At 39.1% G+C, this 25,437-nt stretch overlaps 1 protein-coding gene across 5 annotated transcripts in view; it reads left to right on the top strand.

The window, feature by feature from the left end:
* The window catches only part of col11a1a (collagen, type XI, alpha 1a), a 74,672-nt gene that overhangs the window by 37,892 nt on the left and 11,343 nt on the right, over window positions 1-25,437 (top strand). For all 5 annotated transcript variants that reach the window (XM_068343698.1, XM_068343700.1, XM_068343697.1 and 2 more), the window contains 20 exons: window positions 44-88; window positions 2,394-2,447; window positions 3,072-3,125; window positions 5,824-5,877; window positions 6,282-6,389; window positions 9,317-9,406; window positions 11,187-11,240; window positions 13,783-13,890; window positions 13,980-14,087; window positions 14,527-14,580; window positions 14,692-14,745; window positions 15,214-15,321; window positions 19,741-19,794; window positions 19,876-19,929; window positions 20,136-20,189; window positions 20,638-20,691; window positions 22,522-22,629; window positions 22,924-22,977; window positions 23,099-23,152; window positions 23,837-23,890. In XM_068343698.1, coding sequence (XP_068199799.1) covers window positions 44-88; window positions 2,394-2,447; window positions 3,072-3,125; window positions 5,824-5,877; window positions 6,282-6,389; window positions 9,317-9,406; window positions 11,187-11,240; window positions 13,783-13,890; window positions 13,980-14,087; window positions 14,527-14,580; window positions 14,692-14,745; window positions 15,214-15,321; window positions 19,741-19,794; window positions 19,876-19,929; window positions 20,136-20,189; window positions 20,638-20,691; window positions 22,522-22,629; window positions 22,924-22,977; window positions 23,099-23,152; window positions 23,837-23,890 — 1,377 coding nt within the window. The remainder of the gene's footprint in view (window positions 1-43; window positions 89-2,393; window positions 2,448-3,071; window positions 3,126-5,823; window positions 5,878-6,281; window positions 6,390-9,316; window positions 9,407-11,186; window positions 11,241-13,782; window positions 13,891-13,979; window positions 14,088-14,526; window positions 14,581-14,691; window positions 14,746-15,213; window positions 15,322-19,740; window positions 19,795-19,875; window positions 19,930-20,135; window positions 20,190-20,637; window positions 20,692-22,521; window positions 22,630-22,923; window positions 22,978-23,098; window positions 23,153-23,836; window positions 23,891-25,437) is intronic.

Genomic DNA, 25,437 nt, shown 5'->3' with positions numbered 1-25,437 from the left:
TCGATACACTTAAAACAAATTTGTTTTTCGTTGTATGTTGCAGGGCACATCAGGCCATGATGGTCCTCCAGGCCCACCCGGAGAGAGAGTAAGTCACACAGATGAAGAGTGGAAGAGTTGTAACATGTGAACACACACACACAGACAGTTAGAGCTTTGTATCAGCTGATCAGTGTTCTGTATGTTAGAAAATGTCCTCAAGACATTCATCAGCATTTGATTCCATTTCTGACTCTGAGGGATTTTCTCACCGACTTCCTTTAAAAAAGAGTAAAATGAAAGTAAAGTGAAAATAATAAAGAATATATAGGTTCAGAGTCATCTAAATCTGTGAGTTTTCCCTGGTAAAACTTAATGGGCATTCATGTCTCATTATAACGCAATCATAGTTGGCCTTTGTCCATACATCTACCTCCATCTAACAGCATTTCTGCTTTTATTTTATCCCTTATCCTGTTGTGGCACCAAGAAAAGCCAATGTTTCTAAATCTACATTTGCAGACATTAATAATGAGCTATCATGGGTGGCTGCACAGGGCAATGTTAAACCCATGCTGCTCAGCAAAAGGCTTCCAGCATTGCCACCTTATTTTATACCTATCATTACATTTTGTTAGTTCCATCAGTGCTTTAATTTATTTTTTCAAAAAAGAAAATGTTAAACGTTGACTCTAACATAAATGTAGCATGAGACATTAAAGGCTTCAGCTGTTGAGTATTTCACACAAACATTTGGCTAAGGGGCAGGAATGGACTTTATTATGACTCTGACAAAGCTTAATGAGGGAGACCTCATCAGAGAGTAGAACTGTTCTTCAGTTACATGATAATAATAATATTTTCATGATAAGAAGAAATAACTTCCATGCTCCACAAAGAGGAAGTAAAGTATTCACTGGGGTAGTGTTTCCTGTGTTGAAGGATGTTTTACTCAAATTCTACCCATGAAGAGCAATTGAAGTTAATGACCCCAAATATGTTTCGTAATTCTATTTTTTTAAGATGGAATTAATATCTAGAATGAATTACAGTCTGACTTTTTTAATAAGGCTGTCTCAAAGCTCTTTACAGCATGTTGAAGATTGACACCTCTTGCTGAAATTCATGACTTTGAGTGGGTGGAATTCAATTCTGAAAGATTCAAAGCTGACCTGCTGGTCCAACTGTGAGTGTCTAGGTTGTCCTGCCCCACAGTTTCTGAATCTTGACTTGAATAAATACATATTTCAAACCATTCTTTGTGAAAAACTGATATTTGAGTCAACCAAAAAACTAAAACCTGATGGATGTGTGTGATTCGCAGAGATATGTTGGGGTCTTTTAATATTAGGATGCATAAGAATTATGAATATAAAGTGTTATCCAAAGACACATTTTCACTTTGTCAACATATTTCTGTATTTACTTTCATCTGCAGTGTTTCTGCATCTGGTAGTAAAAAGCTTTTTGTGCAGTTTGAACATGTATGTTTTAGAATTTGGGAAGTTGTTTTTCAGATTTGTCTGAAATGAATCCACCAGATTTGAAAATTTTAGGGAACACAGACTTGAAGTACTGAAATTGTTTAATTATTAATGAAATGTCTATTTGATAATGTGTAATTACTTTTTGTCTTTTACTGGCTTTAGCACCTAGGTTTCAGTGGAATGAGAACAGTAACTCCCAACAGTCAAGTTCATATAAAATTATGACTGCCCTGTTTTATAGATCACAGCTTGACATTTGACAGGAATTAAATTTATTAAGAAGCAGTTTGACAGTCACTAGTCCAGCTTTTAGAAGTTTAATGCTTCCCTTTTAGGAAATATCACCTGTCAAACACAACATCAGTTCTTACAGTGAGCCACGAAATTATCTCTGATAACAAGTCAGAGGAGCTGAGAATTCTACATTCACTGCTTCTCTCTGAAGCTGGAGGAAGATGGAGGGTGACCAAATACATTTTTCCAGCTTATTTTGTTCTCCATTGTGCTCAGAATAATAACAGACAGCAACATTTTTCACCTGTTTTCTCCAACGAGTGCATTTAATATTAGTATGTTTGCTCACGTACTTGTACTTGTGAAAATAGTAAGTGGAGGTCAGCAGGGAGGAACAGAAGAAGTAATGTCAACTGTTGGTTGATGTTTTAAGATGCAATGATCATACAGTAGATGAACATCAGTAAATACATCAGTAAATAAACAGTAATCTATTTATGGGAATGATAGTTGCATGCTTTAATTAATTAAATGAGAGTATTTCTATCAGTACTCTTTATCAGCAGGTACTGTAATGTGAAGTATTTATACCTGTCAAAAACAGCTTTATTCCTGAGGCTTAGTGAAACTTTGTGATGTATTTCTTTTTTCAAATCACATCAAGCTATAATTGTCAATTATTTGCTCCTGCAGGGGCCCCAAGGACCCCAGGGACCCGTGGGCTTCTCTGGACCAAAGGGCCCTCCTGTAAGTACTTTCTAGAGACTGCACACCTATCAGTGATCTCAGGAGCCCATTTTCTGTCTGACGCTGTCTCTTGTCTGGCTTGGCTCCTCCATAAAGTCAAGAACAATGTCTGGATGGGCTGTTCAGGAAAAAAAAACAACTCCTTAATTTACGTAAAGTTTGCTGCGATTCTGCTCCATATAAATAAGATTGACTCAACTCTTCCTACCATTCCGTTCCAGTTGCCAATTAATCCAATTGGCAGAGATTATGAGTCTCGTTTGATCGAAGTTGAGCAGTTCATGTGGTAAAGTAATACATAGCAATATCTCTAATCCTGAGCAGGTATCATTAGTCTAACTGTTATTGAAGCAGAACCCATTTTCTCACTCTCCAGTCAAGTGGTAATTTCCAGCTATTGATTCAGCTAGATTCATAGCTGGCTCCTCATCCTCGGCTGCTTGTGGTCCTCCTGTCACATAAAATAAAACCTGTTTTTTTATGTACATTGCTGTTGTCCAGCGACTATTGTGCCAGTCTGAAAATTCTATTTGTACTGCAGATATTATAACACTGCATTCATGAAATGTTTTAGTTTATTCATTTGGATGTGGCGGTGATGAATATGCTTTTTCTTCATAATAGGGACCTCCTGGAAAGGACGGTCTGCCCGGACACCCTGGTCAGCGTGGAGAGACGGTGAGTTATAAAGTTTGAATATCCTCATTGAAATTCCACCACAATGTGTGGCGATATTTTTGGATATGCTTTTTCTGTATAACAAGATAGGTCATATGTTTTCTGTTCTGATTGGTCAGCCTGTTGTTTTATTTAACCCCAAAAGAAACACTGTTTCTGCTTCCTGGTTGGGAGTTTGTGTACTTTTTCAAATTACAGCTGTCATTTAGGACTTTTTAGCTGCCCCCTCACATTATCTCTTCAGTTTCAGGACAGGTCTGATCCCCCAATCAGTGAGGTGGACTCCAATTCAATCTCCTGTCTATTCCCTCCCCTCATCTTATCTCAATTGTCTTGTGTGCGGGGGATTACAATCAGTGATGCAACATCTCAGGGCAATGCCAAAGGGATAGACGTTTGGCTTAAAGCAAAACTCTGAAGACAAATCCCTTGTGTGTGTTGTCTGTCTGCTGCAGCTTTAGTCAGACACACACACAGAAACACACGCACACACACACACACACACACACACACACACACACACACATACACACACAATTGTCGACACACTCTTTTATGTCTGATTATTTCCAGATTGCCCAGTTGCAAGGTGTCATTGCATAACATTGTCTGCTATGAAATCGCTCGGCAATCATAAGATTAAAACAACGGTACAACTAAAATGGCTGTTTAGTTTTGTGCTGTAAAGATGCATTGATGGCATATTCTTTGAGATGTAACATTTGTTTGCCAACGAAGAAGGAAAAACAGCAAAGCTGATGGTGCTGCACTCCCCACTTCTCAGTCTTTCCTCTGTTGTTATGCATCAGCGCGCCCTGATTTGACGGGGGCTAGGAGGGCCATAAATATTACTAAAAACCTGACAGATCATCGCCTCTATCATTAACGCTTCCCTTTCTGCCTGTCGCTCTCCCATAGATAATGCAACACACACCACATACGAGTGCTTCAGTGCTGCTCAAGTGAAAGATAGAATCTTCATTAAAATGTTATTGCTATAGATTTATGTGCTGATGAAGAGGCTCTACAAGCATCCAATATGACAACAGATCACACCAATAAAAGATGCTCACGGAAGCCTAGGCGCACCAATTGGAGGAAGTGCAAATAAAGATTTGAGTCAGTATCCCAATGCTGTAAGCATTGTTTGGGGGTCTCCATTGAATAATACATCACCATTAACCGCAACAAACTGGGATCAATAGTCCCAGAGTCTTAGGTTAGCCAGGATTGACTCTGTGATAGATGGGTTGTAAAAGTTTTAGTTGGGATTTAAGGTTAGAACTGATTTCAGTTAAACAAACATTGCTTCAGTGGAGTCGGGTTATGTGTGGAGGCTGATGACGGGGGATTCAGAGATGAGGTGGAGGGCCATGGAACACGGAAGGATAACCAGCACTGACCTTACAGTTAAATACCTTCACTCTATGCTGATCACGTTCTGCATAACTAGATTCTACATTCGCTCAAGCAATTCTGCTTCAAAATACTACATGTCCATGTTTGGAAAGAAATTTGTTGCACACATTATATTAATTATTTTGAAGACAACTGCAAACTGACAGAAGTCTGTCTGATTCATTCTGCAGCACTTGATGCATGAGATGTTGACTTCTGGGAATGTTTGGCTTGCATGAAACTTTAAACTTACATTAAAATCTGAAAATGCAGTTTAAATAATTCAAACAAAACAAACATATACGTACAAAAATTGCTAAATACTAAACATAGTACTAAAAGCTTGAGACATAACAGTTGTCATCATCATCGTCATCATCATCATCATTTTTGTACCATCTTGCTGTGAGGCAACAACGCTTCCCACTGCACCACTATGTCACCCATAATTGAAGCCATTTAATTCAATTATGATTATCATAATAATTTAACCTAGAACTAAATAAATCTTCAGATTAAGTCATAAAACACGTGCCGTAGCTTTTGTTTGTTTGTCATGTTTGTTTTTGGAGCTGTAAATTTAAGCAGGTTCATCATGAAAAAAGCTTTTTTTATTTATAAATTTAAAACTCTATTTATTATTCATAACCCCAGAGTGGGACTGGAACTATCAATCACACTCAATGAAGGAAGGCGATTGGCTGATTTGACAACTAGCAGACGCATAATCACACATTCAGCAGACGTCACTCTCATGGAGCCGCAGTCCCTGCTTCATCTTCGTCTTTAGCTCATCATCTCCCAGCGGATATCTCAGCAGAGTTTTGCTGTTCCTGTTCTTTCCCAACCAGATGATTGTTGCTTTGGCTGTTTAATGAAAACAACTGCGTACCATTGATATAAAGTGCTTGAATCTGGACCACACTGTTTTTCTTTGTCAACCACAAAATTAACCGGTGGCTGAAAGCGTAGTTAATAGTTAAGTTCTTGCCATGGACTTTTGGAGCAGGTCTTTCTAATGGAAAGCCTTCAAATTGCTTCAAGTAATCTCAACATCTCTTAAATAAAGGCAGCTTTTTTTGCAGACATTTATACACTACCCAGCTTTATGATGGATTGCATCCTTGATTGTGAATACAATCTTAAAACCTCCCATTGTTACCTCAAGGAAATACCAAATATGCATTTATCTTATCATCTGAGTCAGATGTGGAATCAGAAAGGCTTTATCTACCTGATAAATAACCTATTTCTGTCATTGTGATCAAGTCCAATTTCAAGGCTTTTCAATCATTTTTAGGGTTTCCAAGGAAAAACAGGTCCCCCAGGACCAGGAGGTGTCGTCGGTCCCCAGGTAATATAAACCATTTATTAAAGAATAAACTTGTTATCAAAGAAGGTGACGTCTTGAAGCCATCATCCCTTAAATAACTGTTTTAAAAAATCAACACTATTTAATGATGTTACACAACTGACTGTATCTGCTTTTCAGAGTAATACAAACAACTGTATGTATATGTAAAGCAAATAGACTGTATGAGATATTGTTAACCACTTTACTTTCTGATTTATATCTTGCTAGATGGATAAATAGTACATTTTATAAAAACACTCTTGTTGGAGTTCATTTAGCTTTTATTTGGAAACTGATTAGTTTTTTTGGATTTTTGTCCCCCACTCAGTCCTTCATGGTTTTGTGTTGATGAAATAGGCCTTTAATTATTCTTCACATGATTCATGGTATCATTGTTACTTTAGGGACCAACTGGAGAGACCGGTCCTGTTGGTGAGAGAGGCCACCCGGGGCCCCCTGGCCCACCCGGAGAGCAGGGCCTTCCAGGTGCTGCTGGCAAGGAAGGAGCAAAGGTGAGACTAGTGTCCTGACAGAGAGGAGGCATTACTCATGATGAATTATAAATGTTTTTCTGTGGTACAACAATACACCAAAGGTCTTTCCGTTACTGCCCTTCTAATAGACAATATAGATAATAAATAGATAATAGATAATAAATAAGTTAAGTCATTTATGGGCTAAACGATGGAAAATGAATGTTTCTAAAAGCAAGTAAATAAATTACATCTTCCTCACTTTAGCCCTCAGCTAACTTTGACACCTCACATTAAATTTAATATTTTATCACTTGTCTGATTTTAAAAATTTTATGGACTCCTGTTATCCTTAGCTTAATTTGAATGTTTATTCTGTATTTTATTTCCATTCATATTTTATCATCATGACTTTTGTGTCTATTTCTGCAGGTAAATTATTTGTAGCAAAGCACTGAGCTGCATATGGTGTATGAAAGAGGCTTTAAAAATAATTGATAATGATAGTATAATAATAATAATAATAATAATAATAATAATAATAATAATAATAATAATAATAATAATAATTAGTGGTGATGATGGTTACACTGGTCAGTAAAGAATTGGATTAAAAACTGGAACTGACTTAATAGTTTGAGCCAGAACATTAACAAGCAAATGTTTTTTTTGCAGGACATATGATACTCAGTAGACGACTAGATTGTTTGGAACAACTGAGGAAAATCAGATATTAATAATCAAAAGTGATTAATTCACCCAGAAAGTAGCAAATGCCAGAGCATCAACATTGCTCTGCTGTTGGAGGCTCTCACCGTAACCCTCCCTGTCCCCTCTGAGTGCCTATTAAGAGCAGACAGGAGCCATTTTGTAGAAGTATGGGCTCCTCAAGACCAACTCCCCTACTTCCAGAGCCACTCAGCCTCCCCTGCCTCCGGTCGTCTCCCTCAAACCTGGTGTCTCCTGCTTGAATTTTTTCGATCTTCCCGAAGCAGACAGTTTAATCAAGTGTGTTGTCAGACTCCAAACCCTCCTCTGCTCACAGCCCCACTTCCATCCTCACCCTGTTCAGCCTGGTACATCAGTATGCCGTGGACAGTTTGTGAAAGTCTTGGCCACAGAGCTAAATCCTCTTATACCTCTGAAGCCCACCCCTCTGTGCTTCCCTGTTTGCAGATAAAGTCAGCCTGCTGTTGCAAAAAGGACAATGAAGCCTGAAGTAACTTTTTTTCTGAAAGTGCTTGTTTTTCAAGATGTGATGTACAAAATTAACCAGGAATTAATCGTAGTTTCATATAATTGTTGGCACTTCCATTGCCAACAAATTAAAATTTTCAGTATCTGAAGTGAAGGACGGAGAAGAACAGAACATTTGAACGGAGGCTAAATAGCTTTGTCTTTGTGCACTTGTATTTCTTTCCTTGTAGCGTGATCTGTCTGCTCGTTTCAGTCAAAATATCGTTTGTTTTTTTCGTCTGCGAAACCATTTCAACAGAAATGCCGTTTGCAAATAACGTTTTGGTCTTGAGGACTCAAATCTTTGTGATTCATGTTGTGACTGATTATGTGAGAGCAGTGGAGCATTGTTTTGAGCTGAGACACAAGTATTTCACCACTCTGTGACAGCGCTGATGAATCCAACACAACATGCATGCTTTAAAATAATTGCAGCTAATGGCCCATTAAAATTGATGTCGGCTACAAAACAAGCACTCTCCAATTCTTTGTGGGTTGAGCAAAGCCATTAGTACATAGTGAAAGTATTTGACATACACTTTTCAATCGGTGTTGGCATCTACACATCAGCTATGATTGCAGAGTTCTCTTGCTTACATGCAAGCTGTGTGCAAAATGTGGTGCTAATCTATGCAATGTCAAACCATAACCGTACACACACATCGCCTCAGATGGCTCAGAGGGAGAGGCTGGTAAGTATCTTTAAGGATGCTGTTTCACACCCTTCTCAGATTGTCAGATCTCTCTTAAGGCACTTCCCAAACCTCAGGTTTCGCTGTCAAGTCCTCGAACCAATGCCAACACCTTGCCAATAACAATGCGACATTTCACAGTTGATAGAGTCACATCAGGTTTGCCGATCGCTTCATTTTAAATAAGAAAATGCTAAAAACAGTTTCAGGTTGTAAGCCGTCAGCTTGTTGTTGCAAGATCGAATCTATGACTGTTCACCGACTCCTTTCATTTTGTTCTTTTTTATGCAAAGTAATTCTCTGTTTTTAATAGAGATCCTTGCATTCTGGGATCTCTGTTTATGGAGACCATTGCCCCCATCTATTCGACACTGATCAGTTAAGATGGGATAGACCAGTTTCCAGTACAAATAGGGTTTAAAGAAGGGGTTTCCTTGATATACAGTATTATCCACCCACCTGACTCTGATAACACTGATTTTTATATTTCTGTATTACTGCCTTATCGTCAGTTCTAACTCATGTCTGCTAATTTTCAGTTAACATTTTATTTGTTATATGAAATATCATTTGTTAAATCATCATCTCTCAGATGATATTTCATTTATCATCTGGAGAGCTCACGTCTGATTCAATCACATGTGGATATTGTCTTGTTTAGAAAATTGATTAAATAGTTTAAAATATGTATATGCTGGTAGTGTCGGCAGTAAGCTTCACTACTTTCTGCTTGATTTTTGACAGTTGAAATAGTTCTTCATTTAGTTTGGACTTTAGTAGTCTTTAGATAGTCTTTTATCGTATATGCACTTCTTTTACTTTGGTTAAAAAATATTTGGTGAAATTTAGTTTTTAAAAGATGCTTTCTTTGTTTCTCCTCATCTTGAATTGAAAATAAATGTCTTAACGTACTTTAAATAGAATCACTCATGAAACAAAGTTCTGTCTGAAATAGATAATTATTTTATTGATTATTTTTACATTGATGAATTGATGAAGCATTAATATCTATAAACAGGGTTATTCATTTCTGTACAGGGAGATCCTGGACCACAGGGATCCCCCGGTAAAGACGGTCCTCCCGGCCTTCGTGGTTTTCCTGGAGAAAGAGGTCTACCTGGCGCCACTGTAAGTGCTCTATTTCACAAGCACCTATTTATCTCAGCCTCCCTTTACATGGGTTTGCTTGCAGAATGTGACAGAATAAAGCAATATAATAAATGAACCAGATTCTAGAACCGTTCACCGAATTAGAAACACTAACCCTGAAATTTAGTCTCAGATATCAGTCTCATGCAGAGGAAATCTAAAGTGACATCTTACAAATGAATAGGCGTGCTTCTGCATCGCTTTGCCACCAGTGAAATTCTGTTTTAACTGCTGCAATGCATCATGGGCTTCCAATATGGAAGCAGAAAATTGTTGGTTAGGGATCCATTTGTGAGATCTTTCTTAGGTTTAGCTCAAGGCCTTGAATTGTTTCTAATATTGCAGTGTTGGTGGTTTTTTTGGAGCGCTTCCAAACTTATGTGCTTTTATCTATATGCATTGTTGACTCAAGAAATTATTTAGTAGAAAATTTTAGCAATTACACTGTGGGAGTTGGGGATTAATATACTATGGGGAGAAAAAGTGTTTTGCTGCCTGCATCCTCAAGGTCAGGAAAACTCTGCAGGCCAGAAGCACTGCTGATTGTTTGCTGCAGTTGTAAATTACTGTTGCACACAGGCAGAGCCAGCAGAGACTCATTACCCATACTACCATGTGCTCCTTTGTAGCCCACCAGGGAGCTGCACATAAGCCCATGATGAGCATTGACAAACATTAGAACGCACACCTGCATGCTTAGTGTTACACACAGCCCTGTAAAATATGTGCAAAGCAAAAGTTACACACATGCATTTGCACACATGGACTGAAAGGCAATATATTTGCAAGGAAAGCCCACCACTCTCTAGGTACAGAACCCATAAGAGCATATTTCTGAAGGGAATGATGTCATTTGATTTGCTATAAGTCACTGAGTTACCGGTTATGGATATTGGATTTTTCTCCCACACACTGAGGCTTTTGCTTTAGATTCATGTTGGTGGTCTACCCAAATGGAAATGTCAATAACAATGATATTTCTCACTCTGAAGTTTAATGCACTGGCATCACACGTCTTGCAGCGTCTATCTGTAGTGACAAATCAGTAAATGAAGGCAAGCATTCCTAGCTGGCTGATATCTGATGATGGAGCTGTTAGAATGTTAAAGGTTCACAGGTGGATTTAAAGGTCCCATATTATGCTTTTTTTTATTCATGTCATTCAGCTGCCAGATGTCCAACTACACTGTATTTGAAATGTTTTACCCCAAAGTGATCCGTGGTCCTCAATATCTTTCACTGAATATTGATAAAATCACTTCCGCCCCGAAAAGCTTGGTTTTCATCTATCTCCACCCCCCCCCACCCCCACCCCCTGAGCCTCCTTTATCTACAACTTTCAGTGTGTAGCTCTGAGCTAGGACATTACCACACATCGCTACCATAGCCTGAACGAACTCCCCCTCGGGGATGACCACGCCCATATCCAGGTGGACATTCAAATATGACTCAGGATAGGTCAATTTACTCTATCAATCACCCCGGAGAGGACGTAAGGTTCGGGAATTTATGACTCCGATTGTTTTTGATTCTGTCCAGCCATGAATCCAAAAGATTCCAAATATCTATTGATGCAGGAAGCATCAATGTGTTTGTTTGTTTTCCAGATTCTAGGATTTGGTCGGGTTAGGGAGGACCACTATATATATGTAGGGACCTGAAAAAATGTGTTTTTAATAATAGGAGCCCTTAAAACTTACAAGGAGTTTAAGAGACCTTCAGAAAGTTCTCATGTATTTTTTTCTCATTTTCCCTACAGGGCCCAGCAGGCCTGAAAGGAGGGGAGGGGCCCCAAGGTCCACCTGGTCCTGTTGTAAGTATTCTTTCAGCTGAGATCTAAGATCCTTTTGGGTAAACAGACCTATCTCTTTCCTCTCACTGTTCGATTTTGTGTCATTGATTGGGTGGAGGCTTATATATTTCATGTTTTAGTGGATCCGCATAAGCCAAGTACCAGGGGGTGGTTTACAGCATTTCACCAAGAAAATTTTTCAAAAAAAGTCTTAAATATACTTTCAGTAGCCTTGAGGCCATCTTTGGCATCAAGGCTAATTCTTCAGTATATGTTTAATACTTAAAAATTTGTGGTAATGTTATCATTGCTTCCTTTATTAATTTTCCCATGAAAGCATGACCAAACTTCATCTCACAGCCATTTGTCACAGGAGCATTCATGCAGGTAAAGTAGCTGGGTATCAACACTGTTTTCCTCATAGCTCTCAGAGACAGCTCCAAACAAACACACACAATAATAATGTAGCTTGGAAAGCCTACACACGAGTCACAGTGTGCAGGCGTTTCCATCCCGCATCCGTCCCAGAGGCTGCATCCTGACGCTTCAAGTCTGCTGTGCTCCTCTTCAATTCCTCTTAGATTGAGTCTGCTGGATCTTTTTCATAACTCTCTGCTGGAATTTTTGCAAGATGTGATAGACTGCTGCTACTTTTTTTTTTTTTTATCACCATAGCATAAAAATCAAGGAGGGGTATGGTAGTTGGTACTGTATGCCCATTCATTTTTTGTGCACACTTTGAACACATATCAAACATTATAAGTAGTTTGGCTTTTTTGATGTTTTGAGCTGCCTGTGTCTCCTTTTTGTTCCTACCGACTCATGATTTTGAATGAGAGCAAACTTTATACATTCTAGCATCAGCACACTTTAGCCATAAATTAATATTAATTAGTAGCTGCATCTTTTTACTTAACATGCAAATATAGTATATAGATACAGTATATTCATGCATTTATTGTGCAATTTATTATACAATATTTTGGGATGTCTAGGGATTTCCATGAATTTATGTATTGAATCAATAAAATCACAACATACTAGCTATTGAGAATATTTTTTTTATTATAGAATGATGTTTATTTTGTCTTGTAATCATCTTTAGACAAGTCCAATACATAAACTGAAGCTGAGAGTCTGTTATCGATTGTGGACTTGAGTCACTTAATTTTGAAATGTTAAAAAAAACATTATTTACTGTTAAGGTGTCTTCACCCCAGCAATAAGGCATTTAATATGTGCAAAATAATTATTGTCCACATACAGTACATCTTTTGTTATATTTCTCCAGATTTTCTATGTACAGCATCTTAATGAGCTTAACTCAACCTCAGACATGTGACAAAGATGGGAATGTTGGTTCTAAAACACCACATATCTTGCCTTCCTCAAATGTCTCCTTGAGAGCATTCAGATGATGTTTGCTCTATTTTTGCATTGTAAATAAAATATCAGATGTCTGTCGTGAAGATTTAGCATCCACACTTCACAAGAGAAGTCATATCAGTCCTGCAGTAAGTTTGATTTTTGAGAACCCCACTTTGTGTGTCATTCATGATATTAAAAGGTAAATAAAAACATTTATACAAAAAACAAAACAAAACTGTTTTACCACTGAGTACAAAGTACTATTAGAGTAGTAAAATATGACCTCTTACAAATGAGAGACAAAATAGTCAAGAAAATTGAGTAAATGAACCCAAACGATTGTAAATGTTAGCAGAGGAATTGGAACGACATCTATTTTTGTATACCAATGCGATCACAAAGCAATCTCATCTTTTAAGAGGTAATAGAAAACACAATAAACATGATTGCGACCAACATTTGCAAACAAAAGTCAAAAACATATCTTCAATATTGTTCTGGATTTCACAGAACATTGAATAGTTTTCATTGCTCTATGCTGATAGCATTCCGTGATTTCAAAAACAGTACCATGTCGTGTTTAATGGATTTGTTCAGTTAATGGGCTTAAGTTCCTTTGTTGACACCCAGCAGCAGCCTCTTTCATTCAGAAAGTAATTTCAGCAGCAGGTGCGAAGAGCTGAGAGTTTAGAGCGCCACAAAGACATCAACACCCCTACAGCTGATAACGCTGTCTGTTTCTGAGGAGCAGCAACACTTTATGAGAACTCAGAAGTCGTCTGCTGCCAAGTGCTGCCCCATTTTTATTTCTCCTGCTCAAGAGGACATATAGGGTTGCTCTTGTCCATCTGGACAAATGGAGAGTCTGTTCACATCAACTTAAAAATGGTCAAAATTAAATAATGATTTTTAAAGCATTATTTTCACTAATGTTTGCTTTTCTAAAATGTTTAGACACATTTGTACTTAGGTCACTGCTGGTTTGCTAATATGGTTAATATGAATAACCTAGCACTTAGGTAAGGGGTATGGTCCATCTCAAGGTCATGACTTGTAGATATATTGAGAGGGGCAATTCAGAGTGAAGAGCGGCTAATTTTTATCTACAAAACATATTTCCTGTTCAGAATAAACAGGCAATGGCTCCTGCCTTTTGTTTCTCTTCTCATCGTCTTTTTCTTTCTCAAACTAACAGGGTTCTCCTGGTGAGAGAGGTCCTGCTGGTGCAGCCGGACCAATCGGTCTGTCTGGTAGACCTGGTCCTCAGGGTCCTCCAGGTCCTGCTGGAGAGAAAGGAGCCCCTGTAAGTGCGGTTTCAATTTTCTGCAGGCTTCAGTACAATTCTACCATTTTTAATTTTGAAAATATAATTTGAACAAATTCTTCTTGCAGGGTGAGAAAGGGCCTCAAGGTCCGGCTGGTCGTGATGGAGTTCAGGGTCCTGTCGGTCTTCCTGGACCTGCTGGACCTCAAGGTCCACCTGGAGAAGATGGTGATAAGGTCAGTCAGTCAGTCCCTCCACCACTCATTTGTTCTTCTTGGCCAAATCGCATGTAGTGTGTTCTCAAACTGGGGAGTTGTTTGTAGAGTCAGTCAGATCACTAATAAATATTTCCCCTCGTGTTCCCACAGAGGCCATCTGCAGAGAAAATATGTCTATCCATCTTCATAACCACATGTGCCAGTAAACACAATTAGAAGACAAATTAAAGAAAATACAGACTTTCTTTCATCTCCCACAATCATCATGGTCTTTCAGGTTACAAATATTGCTGGAAACATTTGCTAGGGATTAAATTAAGACTTTTTTCTCTATATCTGTCCATCCATTCATATTATTTGTGTTCATCCATTCAATTATTTTTCATTAATTGTTAACATTTGGAGAAGACTAAGCTCAGTTCAGATGGTCGACCATGTGGTTAATTCTCTTTTTCAGGGAGAAGTTGGGGAGCCCGGTCAGAAGGGAAGCAAAGCTGACAAAGGAGAACAGGTACGTTAGCAGGATGGTACATTTCAATGTTTTTGCATGCAGATCACAAAACAGTACTTGCTTTTGCGTGTTGTGGTGTTATGATCGCAACTTTCTCTTGTTTCTTTTCAGGGTCCTCCTGGTCCAGCTGGTCTCCAGGGTCCAATAGGTGCCCCAGGTCCTGCTGTAAGTACAAGTGTCCTAAAAAAAACATGGATGGAGCATGTGATCACAAGAGAAAAATGTCTGTACCATTAACAAAGTAAGCAGGAAGTACATGCAAGCTCTGGAACCTGCGGTACTTCTGAATGATTGGATCTGCTGACCACATTGATCATATCATTGACGTCTGAGTCCCTAGAACTATTAATTTTTAATTAACCTTCATTCATATCTAGAAAATCATTCTTAAATGAAACTACAAAGCATAACTAAACTAAAAATAACACTGCTTTTACATCAGTAAAAAATGTGCATGTTTGTAGTGAAACCATAAAACCATAAAGAAATTGCCTGGACGCACATTGTTGGTATTTTGTTGTCGGATGCCACTTTATTTTTAATGTTCATGTTGTATTGTTGTTGTATTACTGATATTTTTTACTGTATTCAAATGACCAAACAAAAAAACTGAGTGTGTTTCTTCTTTCTCAGGGAGCTGATGGAGAGCCAGGTCCCAGAGGTCAACAGGGTATGTTTGGACAAAAGGGAGATGAAGGCGCCAGAGGTTTCCCTGGACCCCCGGGTCCCATTGGTCTGCAGGTCAGTACCATTCATGCTTTCAGCACTACTGATATCTAGGAAAATAAATAACAAATAGAAGCCAGAACAATTTCCACTCCTGCCCCCACAGCCTCATCTATTCACATTACAAACTGTCCTGTCCCACTGACTTAGGCTTGCTTCCACTCTGCTGCCACTTTACCTTGACTGTTTCACTTGTCAGGTAGGGACATTTCCGCTTCGGAGGTCTTGTAACTGTCGCAGTGCATTAGGTGAATTTCATCATTGTGGTACAAAAGCACAACACTTTCTATGAGCTGCAGCTTTTTAATTATAATGTTAAAATAAAACAATTAATTGATGAGAAATATGTGACTGGGTCATCAGGTGAGGGATGTCACCTTCTATTTATGTTACTAACTTTTTCCTGAGTCTTCACATCCATTTGTTTTGTCCTGACACAAGTTGTATTATACGTGTTTTTAAATCTTTTCAAATCCACTGTGGAGCAACCTCTGTTTTAAAGTGTGACATAGATTATTGAGTATGTCAAGTATTTATGACCTTCAATATCCATGACAGGTCATTCATTTAAAGTCATTCTTCCCTCTTTATTTTGTCATCATTTGAAAAGAAACGCTGACATGTAGAGGACTGGCATGCACCCCGCTGACTGCATGTGGTTATAACTTGTTTTTCAAAACCATACATTAGTTTCCAGGGTCACTCAATTATCTGCCTTCCTTCAACCGTACCCCACTATAATTACACAGGATAAGAAGGAAGAAATGATTAAGCATGCACAAGTGGTGGGTAGGAAAAAATGCAAATGAATAAATGCTGTGAACCACATCAAATTTATTACACATTTTCTTCCCTTTGAGAACATTCACTGTACATATTGTCAGAAGTCTTTATTATATTCATTGCTATGCAAAACAAGTGAACTGAATGACACATTCAGTCATTGACATGAATATTCAGATACCTCTCTGAACTTTGCGTGGACAAACGATGCAGTTACACAGTTGTCAAAGTGCTTTTGTCTAACCTACGTGGACCTGTGGCGTGTGTTTGATGTTGATTTAGTTTTTGACTTGGAAAAATTTCACCTTTTTCTTCCTCCATGTTCACGTGGCTCAATAAATGCTAGTTAGGACTCATCCTGGTCTGTAATGCTAATACCACATCGCTGTTACATTATACTGTATATGGAATGGTTCATAATGGTTCATTATATGTATAAGTATGTAAATGAGACTAATGTGGTGAGACAGTGTCCAGTAGGCTTTAATATTTATTTACGTGGGCCTGCAGCTGTGCCCTTCTACTAACACATCACATGTCTCCGACATGGCTTTCTCCCTTGCGCAGAAGTCTGTGATTGATTAAATAACTGTGCTGGAATTCTCTAATGGTGCTGTTATTTCTCCTGTTCATCCTAGACAAACTTGTGTTGTTGTTTACAGCTTCTAAGGGCACCTGGTTGGGTTTGGTTTCAGTGGTTTTAATCATTTCATCAACCATAAGCGTACTCTATGTCTGCAGCAGTTCTGCTGTAGTGAATAAATCCATCAATCCATCCATCCTCCACCGCTTATCCGTAGTCGGGTCACGGGGGCAGCAGCTTCAAAAGGGAGCCTCAAACTTCCCTTTCCCCGGCCACATCCACCAGCTCTGACTGGGGGATCCCAAGGCGTTCCCAGGCCAATGTTGAGATATAATCCCTCCACCTGGTCCTGGGTCTGCCCCAAGGTCTCCTCCCAGCTGGACGTGCCAGGTTACCTCCCTAAGGAGGTGCCCCAGAGGCATCAGCACCAGATGCCCAAACCACCTCAACTGACTCCTTTCCATACGAAGGAGCAGTGGCTCTACTCTGAGCCCCTCGCGAACAGCAGTGTTTCTCTTCCTATCGCTAAGGGAGACACCAGCTATCCACCTGAGAAAGTCCTTTTCCACCGCTTGTAGCCGCAATCTCGTTTTTCAGTCATGACCCATCGCTCATGACCATAGGTGAGGGTAGGAACAAAGATTGAACGGCAGATGGAGAGCTTTGCCTCTCGGCTTTGTTGCAACAGGGCAGTAAAGCGACTGCAATACCGCTCCTGCTGCCCCAATTCTTTGTCCAATCTCGCGTTCCATTTTCCCCTCACTTGTGAATAAAACCCCAAGATACTTAAACTCCTTCACTTGTGGAAGAACCTGATCCCACTCGGAGGAGGCAATCTACCGGCTTTCTGCTAAGGACGATGGCCTCAGATTTGGAGGTGCTCATCCTCATCCCCGCCGATTCACACTCAGCTGCAAACCAGACCAGTGAGTGCTGCAGATGACAGGACGATGATGCAAACAGGACCACATCATCTGCAAAAAGCAGAGATGCAATCCTCAGCCCACCAAACTGTAACCCCTCCTCACCACAACTATACCTCGATATCCTGTCCATGAAAATCACAAACAGATTTGGTGATAAAGCGCAGCCCTGGCGAATGCCAACAGCCACTTGGAACAAGTCTCACTTACTGCGGAGAACCTGAACATAGCTCTCACTTTGGGCACACAGGGATTGGATGGCCCTGAGGAGAGGCCCCCTCGCCCCGTACTCCCGCAGTGCCTCCCACAGCATGTCCCTGGGGACCCGATCGTACGCCTTCTCCAAGTCCACTAAATACATGTAGACTGGATGAGCATACTCCCAAGCCCCTGCTAGGATCCCTGCGAGAGTGAAGAAATAAAAGATATATTTATGAAGTGTATTTTGTTGAGTTTATGATAATGATCCTCCACATAGAATCAAAGAATATGGAAGGGGGCGGACAATTATGTGCAGTCAGAGACACAGATGTAGATTTGTTAGTTAGTATGTGTTAAAGGGAAAGACCAAGAGGAAAAAATGTTGCTAAAGCCAGATTAAAAAGATTACAATCATTTAAAAGGCAGATTGAAAAACACTTTACACTACTATAATGCCTAATGATGTTTTGAATCCCTACAATAATAATCTAATGAGGTAGGAACTGTAGAAGTGGTCCCTTTGTTAGTAATTATTAGTTTTATTCCATTGTATTCTCTTCTGAAACATGTTTAGTGTGCACCGCAGAGATTGGGGTTATTGTCTTGATGAAATTACATAGACTACTGCTCATCATTCCAATGTGCCATCCTATCTCTGCAGAATAGTACTCAATAGATTTTTAATTGGAAGTAATTCGTGTCCCATTGCGATTCCATTAATTGCATCGACTGACCTGCTCTGATCGTCATCTCCTCATCGAGCACATGCTGCATAATTAGTAGTGCTGCTTACGATATTAGACTCAAGGAGACCTTTACGTGGAGGACGTCCCTTGGCATGGCAAAAAATCAGTGTGCAGCTACAAATACTTTCTAGTACACCCACAAAACACTTGCAAATAGCAATATAAACATACAGATGATGTTGGTCGATACGCACAGACAGAAACTGGGATGTGTTTTTTCCGTGGCGGGTGTATTTGTGGGTGGTGTAAAGCATGTAGAAGTAGAAGTGTTTGATGTCCTCCACTGAAAATCTGGGACTGAGGACCCCCCCCCCACCTGAATCAAGAACGGATACTTACACATGCAAAGCACCAAAAGATTATTTAATCACATCAATTATTCGTAGAAATGTCAGGGATCAAACTCACATGAGGTCTTGACCATACTTCTTACTTAGCATGCATGAGGGACCAAATCTACGTCTGCACCTCAGACTGAAGATGAAGAAGTAGGTGATGACTAAAGGGAAAGCAAACACAAGGAGAGTATGTTCTTGCATTCTCCTGGAGCTGAAGACAGAATTGTTGAATAAAATCATCTGACTGATGCTCCCGTCATTTCTCCCATATCATCAGTGACAGTAATATTGAGCTTTCCCCATGGTAGGATCAATAAAGTCATCTTAATCTTTGCCGATGCATCATCGCTTTCTTCCATGCCAACATATTTGAGATATTTTAGATTCAGGTTCCTTCATACATTGAACTCATACATGCTTTAATTCCTTTCCATTTCACACACTGCTATTAAAAGGCATTTTTGCTTTCAGTCTCATTTGCATTACTTTTGATTCTTCTAAGTGATTTCTCCCGTTTGTCTGCACAACATTGTCTCTTGCTAATTTTGTGGTAAACATGCTTTTGACCTTGCACAGCTTCCATCCACTAAATATTTAATGGAACTAGACTGCACGAAAAAAAAGTGTAGACTCAAGCAATTTATTTATCCTGTGTACATGTCCACAGATATCCTTGATATTTCAGTGCATCCCAGTGATGTTTTATAACACTCAAATCAAATGCACAGCAATGGATGCTGCACAAAACAATTATTCATCTACTTGCACTTGCACGACCTCATTTTTGTCTTTTCTTTTTTTTCTTTTCTTTTCTTTTAATTTCTTTTCCAGTAATGTTTTATTTTTGATCTTGTTTTTAGGGGCTTCCTGGACCTCCTGGTGAGAAGGGAGAGAATGGTGATGTTGGCCCCATGGTAAGAAATGCAGCTGCTCATTGTAAGCAAACCTATTAAAAGTTTTGTACACTTTAATGACATTTTCCTTCTTGTCTATAGGGCCCTCCTGGTCCCCCTGGCCCCAGAGGTCCTCAAGGTCCAAGTGGAGCAGATGTATGTATGACTATTAGTTAACAATGTGTAAACAAACTGACATGGTGTATTTTAGAAAGAATTGGTTCCTTATAAGACTGTATGATAATCTTAACTACATCTTCTGAAGCATAACCACTTATTTTACATCAAATTGCTTGGATGTCATCACTTGTCCTCTGCCAAGGTGATGGATGATGACTCACCTCCTTTATTTCCTGCTGCAGGGTCCTCAAGGCCCTCCTGGTGGAGTGGGCCCTGTGGGATCTGTCGGTGAGAAGGTAAGAGTCTCAATATGGCGTAGGGTCACATGCTGGGTAATAGGACAGAAACACTGGCCACCCACCCACCATGCCTCACCAGTCTTCCCGGCTGCCCGCCTTTCTTACAACCGGCAGTTTATTCATTGCATATATGCAGGCATTTTGTTTGACTTAATGCTTTGACACTATTAATGTCTATTTTACAACACTTCTAAGGAGAGTTGTCCATTTTAGTGCCATTTGTCAGATGGCTGCACCATAAATACTTAATGCTGCAACACAGCCGTTAAAACACCTCTAGAATATAAAACATGGGGTTCCCAATCTAGGAGAACAGCACTTTTTACACAGCTAGATTAAATTAAATAAAAAGACTACCTTTTTTAAGTTAACGTCATTGTTCCTTTATAAGAACTGCTTTACTATGACAGACTTTTATGTGACGGTGAGCTTCATTTACCCACAGGGTGAGCAAGGTGAGGCTGGAAACCCAGGACCATCTGGAGAGCCTGGGACTGGGGTAAGTGAGCTCTGTTTCTGCCTTGAACTAAATATGTTCTATTGTATAGTATTAGCATTATTAGCAACATATATTCTCTGATATAACCCTATGAATAAAGCTGCTTAATAGATAGCTTTAGGCAAATCTAGAATAAAATCCAACAGGAAGTGTTCCTCTTCAGAGAAACAGTGTGTTCACCACACTCAGAGTAATTATTCGTCATGCTCAGATGAGTAGTTCAGCTTAGTATTACTCTTGTGCTTTTCACCCCATGTCCGCATAACCTGCCAAATCGAGTCTCTTCCCAGACTCTTAAGACATAATTACCAGGAGGATATGCCAGGTGCCTCCGACTTGACGAATAATGATTGCATCGACCAGGCAGGAAGTCAGTATTTAAACACCAGTCAGCTACTTTCAGAGCCTTTCAGTGTTCACACATTTTTCACAGTTACAATATGACTATAGTGGATCCCACAATTTTTGCTAGCCCTATTCATTGACATTCAACATTTTTCTAATCACACTGCTTGAGCTGAACTTTATTGTTGTTTTAATGTTTACTTTCCATAACAATTTATTTAGCTGTGCTATTGTGAAGTAGACATTTGTTACTGATTTTGTCTTACTTTTGTAGAGCAGCCATTGTTGATGGCTCTATTAGCTCCACTGGCCCATTCCTCATTATTTAGGAGCAGCAGCAGATTAAAAAGATGGCCTTTCTCTAGAGGGAGTGTCAGAGAACCATGATTACAAGCATCCATAATGTCCCCTGCAAAATCCCCATCACACTGCTGGTGTCATTGACATTTCCAAAGTCAGTCTGCAGCTCAAGTTCTCATCATAAAATTATCTTTTTTCATCAAAGCGTTAAGTTTATTACTGATTTATCACACTGATAACAACTCGCCACAGCTAATATAATTTATAGTCATCATTAGATATTAGTTTCTACTGACAAAAATTGTGCTGGATACATTTTGTTTAATTTGTTAGTTTAATGAGTTTTTCACACTAATCTGCACAATATTGAACACTTTTTATATACCTGAATGATGATTTTCCTCGGCATCCATTCATTTCAGTGGGGGAAATGATTACTAGATTTTCACTATAATAAATATATAATAATTCATAAAAAATTTATGAATTAGAAAAGAAAAATAGATGTCTACATGTGCTATGTAAATGTAGAAAGGACAAGGAAAGAGAAGGCATAAACCAAGTATTTAACATGGCTTCAAAGCTGGAGAATAGATAAAACTGATGCTCTTTATTTTCACTGAAAGAAGGGGGTTCACTAAAATTTAACAGAAACTGCTTGTGAATCATAATCAAGAGAACTGATTGACTTCTTTTGCAACATCACCAAAGTCTTCTAATACATGAAACAAGAAGAGGGGACTGTAGTTTCAAATAGAGTAGCGTGAGGGTTTGAGGCTCTTTATGAATAAAGATGCAGAAGCGGATTGAAAGCAGTCCTGGGTTTCTTCATATTTACTGTCATTTAGGTGTATGGTGTTTCCATTGATGCTAGAAATGCCACACGTTGTACCTTTGAGACTACTGAGTTGTCAGGATATCAGAGCCGCAATAGCATCATATCTAAGAGCTCATGGTGCAGAAAACGAGAGCAGTGTGCAATCTCATTTCACATCATCAGCGTGGGCCATCAGCACTTGTTGTTCTCTGTTACTGACACTGAGACCACCTTTGGATCCAATTTCCTTCAGCAACCTCTGACCACGTGTCATTTCCTGGACTCCATTCAATGTTTTCAATGGAAACACACTGCGCACTGTGTAGCAGATAAAATGGACATACTCCTCTCATCCTCCGCTGCTGCAGGGACCAAAAGGCGAGCGAGGAGAGAAGGGTGAGGCTGGCCCACCTGGGGCTGCCGGACCTGCTGGTGCCAAGGGACCCCCTGGAGATGATGGTCCAAAGGGTAACCCTGTAAGTCTGCCAGATTGTCTCAAAAGCTGGTCAGTCATGAACTAAAAAGCCTTATAATTGAAGGAAATTAAGTTTTATGTCTGCATGGTAATGAAGTGCAGCGACGCCTTTCATGGATTTGCAACATCATCATTACATCCATTAATTTGCCTTCAGTGGTTACAGCCTGGTGCCCCAAAACTAAGTCACTGTTCAATCTCTTAAGTGTGGCTTTAAAACCAATATGTAAGCAATATCTACACAGCACCTCGGTATTGTTTTGATGCACAAAACACAATTTCTCCCCCTTCAAAGGGTCCTGTTGGATTCCCCGGAGACCCTGGCCCTCCCGGCGAACCAGGTGTAGCTGTAAGTATGAAATCTTTAAAGCAGTGTTTCCCAATATTTGTTGGCCAAAGCCACAAATGCATGACTTGGTATAGAATAAGTACTTTCAATGGCGGTTGTTATGTACACGTTTGTTTTGCAGGGCACTGATGGAGAAGGAGGAGAGAAAGGAGATGATGGCGAGGCCGGCCAGCCAGTAAGTTATCATTTCAGAGTATTTATGAGAAATACAGCTACATTTAAATGTATCATGTACTGTATATGTTTTACTTGGAAGGTGTGTTATAAGATATCTGTGACTGTGCTTAAAGAGGCATGAATATCTCTTTTTTATTTTATTTCAATATTAGAGTAGCACTGCTGTGCTGGTGCTGTGTGAAATGCAACAGCTCCTTTTAATATTTATGAATAGAAATAAGTTTAATCATTGTCAAAGAAAATCACATTAAGTCATTTATTGAAGAATATATATTGTATATAAGATTAACTCAATCTTCCAGGAGAGGTGGACAAATATATTGCTTTATCATTGTGTACTTAAAACTTGGATATTTCTGCTCAACTTTTAAAAAGCACTGTGAAATATTAACCATGCAAATGATGGGGAAAATGGTTTAATCGCTTGCAATTAAGTCAGAGATAAATGGATGAAAGTATCTCGGGGAGCACAGTGTGCATCATTTTAGGAACCACTGTCATCTTGGGATAGTTTTCATTTAATGAAAAAATAATCTTTGTGTTTTTATGCCACGTACAACATTAACAAGAGATTTAAAGAATCATTATCACTAGAATTCACATGAGAACAGTCTGTTTATACATGTTTGATGCTTAATGCTTTTAATTGTATCCTTATCTCCTATTTCTATCTTCTCTTCAGGGACCTCCAGGTCCGTCAGGAGAAGCGGGACCACCGGGACCACCTGGCAAGAGAGTAAGTCTGTTGTCATCCAATCAGACTGAAAGGTTTTTTTTACTTTACTATTTTTATTTTTGTATTTTTGATTTTATGTGGCCATGCATTTTTAAACTTTTTTGGGCACCACTCCAGTAATCCAGTTATCTTCTGTTGTTTTGTTTTTGAAGAGTCATGATGTGTGTTGCTAAGGCCTTCACAATGACTCAGAGGGCCTACAAGGTGGATGAATGGAGTGTGTCTGGCATTGTGTTCCAGGACACCAGTATTCCACCTCATTTTGGAACATCTTTTTCTTCAATCTTGGTGTCAAACCAGGAGAGATTCATTTTCATTAAAAGTGGAGTTGAGAAAACAAAGTGGGAGATTTAGGGGGTCAGGGTTTTGTGCTCTCAGCAAAGAAATCCTCTTGAAGGCTTCTTGAGAAATGAATTGCAAGATGGAATTTTTTTTTTTTTTTGTTAGTGACAAATTGAACAGGCTTGCCAAAAAATAGCTGCAAAAGAATTCATTTACGTCCTTGTGGCAGCAGGAAGGAAGAGAGAGAGATAGAGAATCTGACACATTATTGATCCGGGGATAATTGACAGCCAGACCAAAACAAAAGCATAACAGAGACATGGTGAAGTTTTATATGGTTATCAGAGGAGAAGCTTTGAAGTGGCGCAGCATTAAAATAATAACTAAAATTTAATAAAACCTTAATTCATTGTGTTGAGATTGCCACCACTGAGCTCTTTGCTGACCTTTGCTGAAGAAACTAAGTCCATTTTTAAGTTACTGCAGATTTTACCATATTAAAACCTGATGTTAGGATGATGGGTATTTTCCTCTATCCTATAAGAATATCTTCCCCATATATCCCATTGTATGAGACTGAGATTTGAGAGCCTGGAACCAGTAAGACACTTTATGAATACATACATCTAAAAATGTACATATTTCCAATATGATGAAGAGTTCGAAGTCCACATAAAAATGAGACCCTATTAAAAAGACAGTCACAATCTCAACTGACTGCATTTGAATGCTTGATCTATTAAAAAAAATACATTTTTAAACCTAGATTGATTGCTTTTCAAATGTTCCTGATCAAATTTACATTTAGCATAGTATCAGCATATTCTGCACATAAATGCCTCAGGGATTATGATAAGGCATAGGGCTATTCTATCACACGCAGGTCCTTTATTCATTCCAAAAAAAAAAAAAAGGGACTTGAGATGATCCCTGTGGCACCCAATAGCTCCTATGAATACGTAATTCCCTAGCAAGTCATTTAAGATCTGTTGGTTATTTTCTCCCATCCTATTTTTTATAAGAGTATTTAAATCTCTTTCTGCCACTAGCAGAGTGCAGCATAGCAGCAGATTGGGATTCATCTGATGTTACTCATGTTTTAAAACTGCATTTAACTTGTTCACAATTATGGTTCAGGTCACTATTCATTTTCTCCATTTGTCCCTTCTTAGTAACTAGTGGACATTTTATGCAGTTGATAACAGTAATAATGTGTGTCTAATACACCAGATTCTGCAGAGGTAACAAAAATGCAACCTCGTGAG

This window comes from Antennarius striatus, chromosome 20, assembly GCF_040054535.1.
Source record: "Antennarius striatus isolate MH-2024 chromosome 20, ASM4005453v1, whole genome shotgun sequence".
Lineage (NCBI taxonomy): Eukaryota > Metazoa > Chordata > Actinopteri > Lophiiformes > Antennariidae > Antennarius > Antennarius striatus.
The sequence above is the reverse complement of the archived record's forward strand: the minus strand, read 5'-3'. Positions and strand labels throughout refer to the sequence as shown.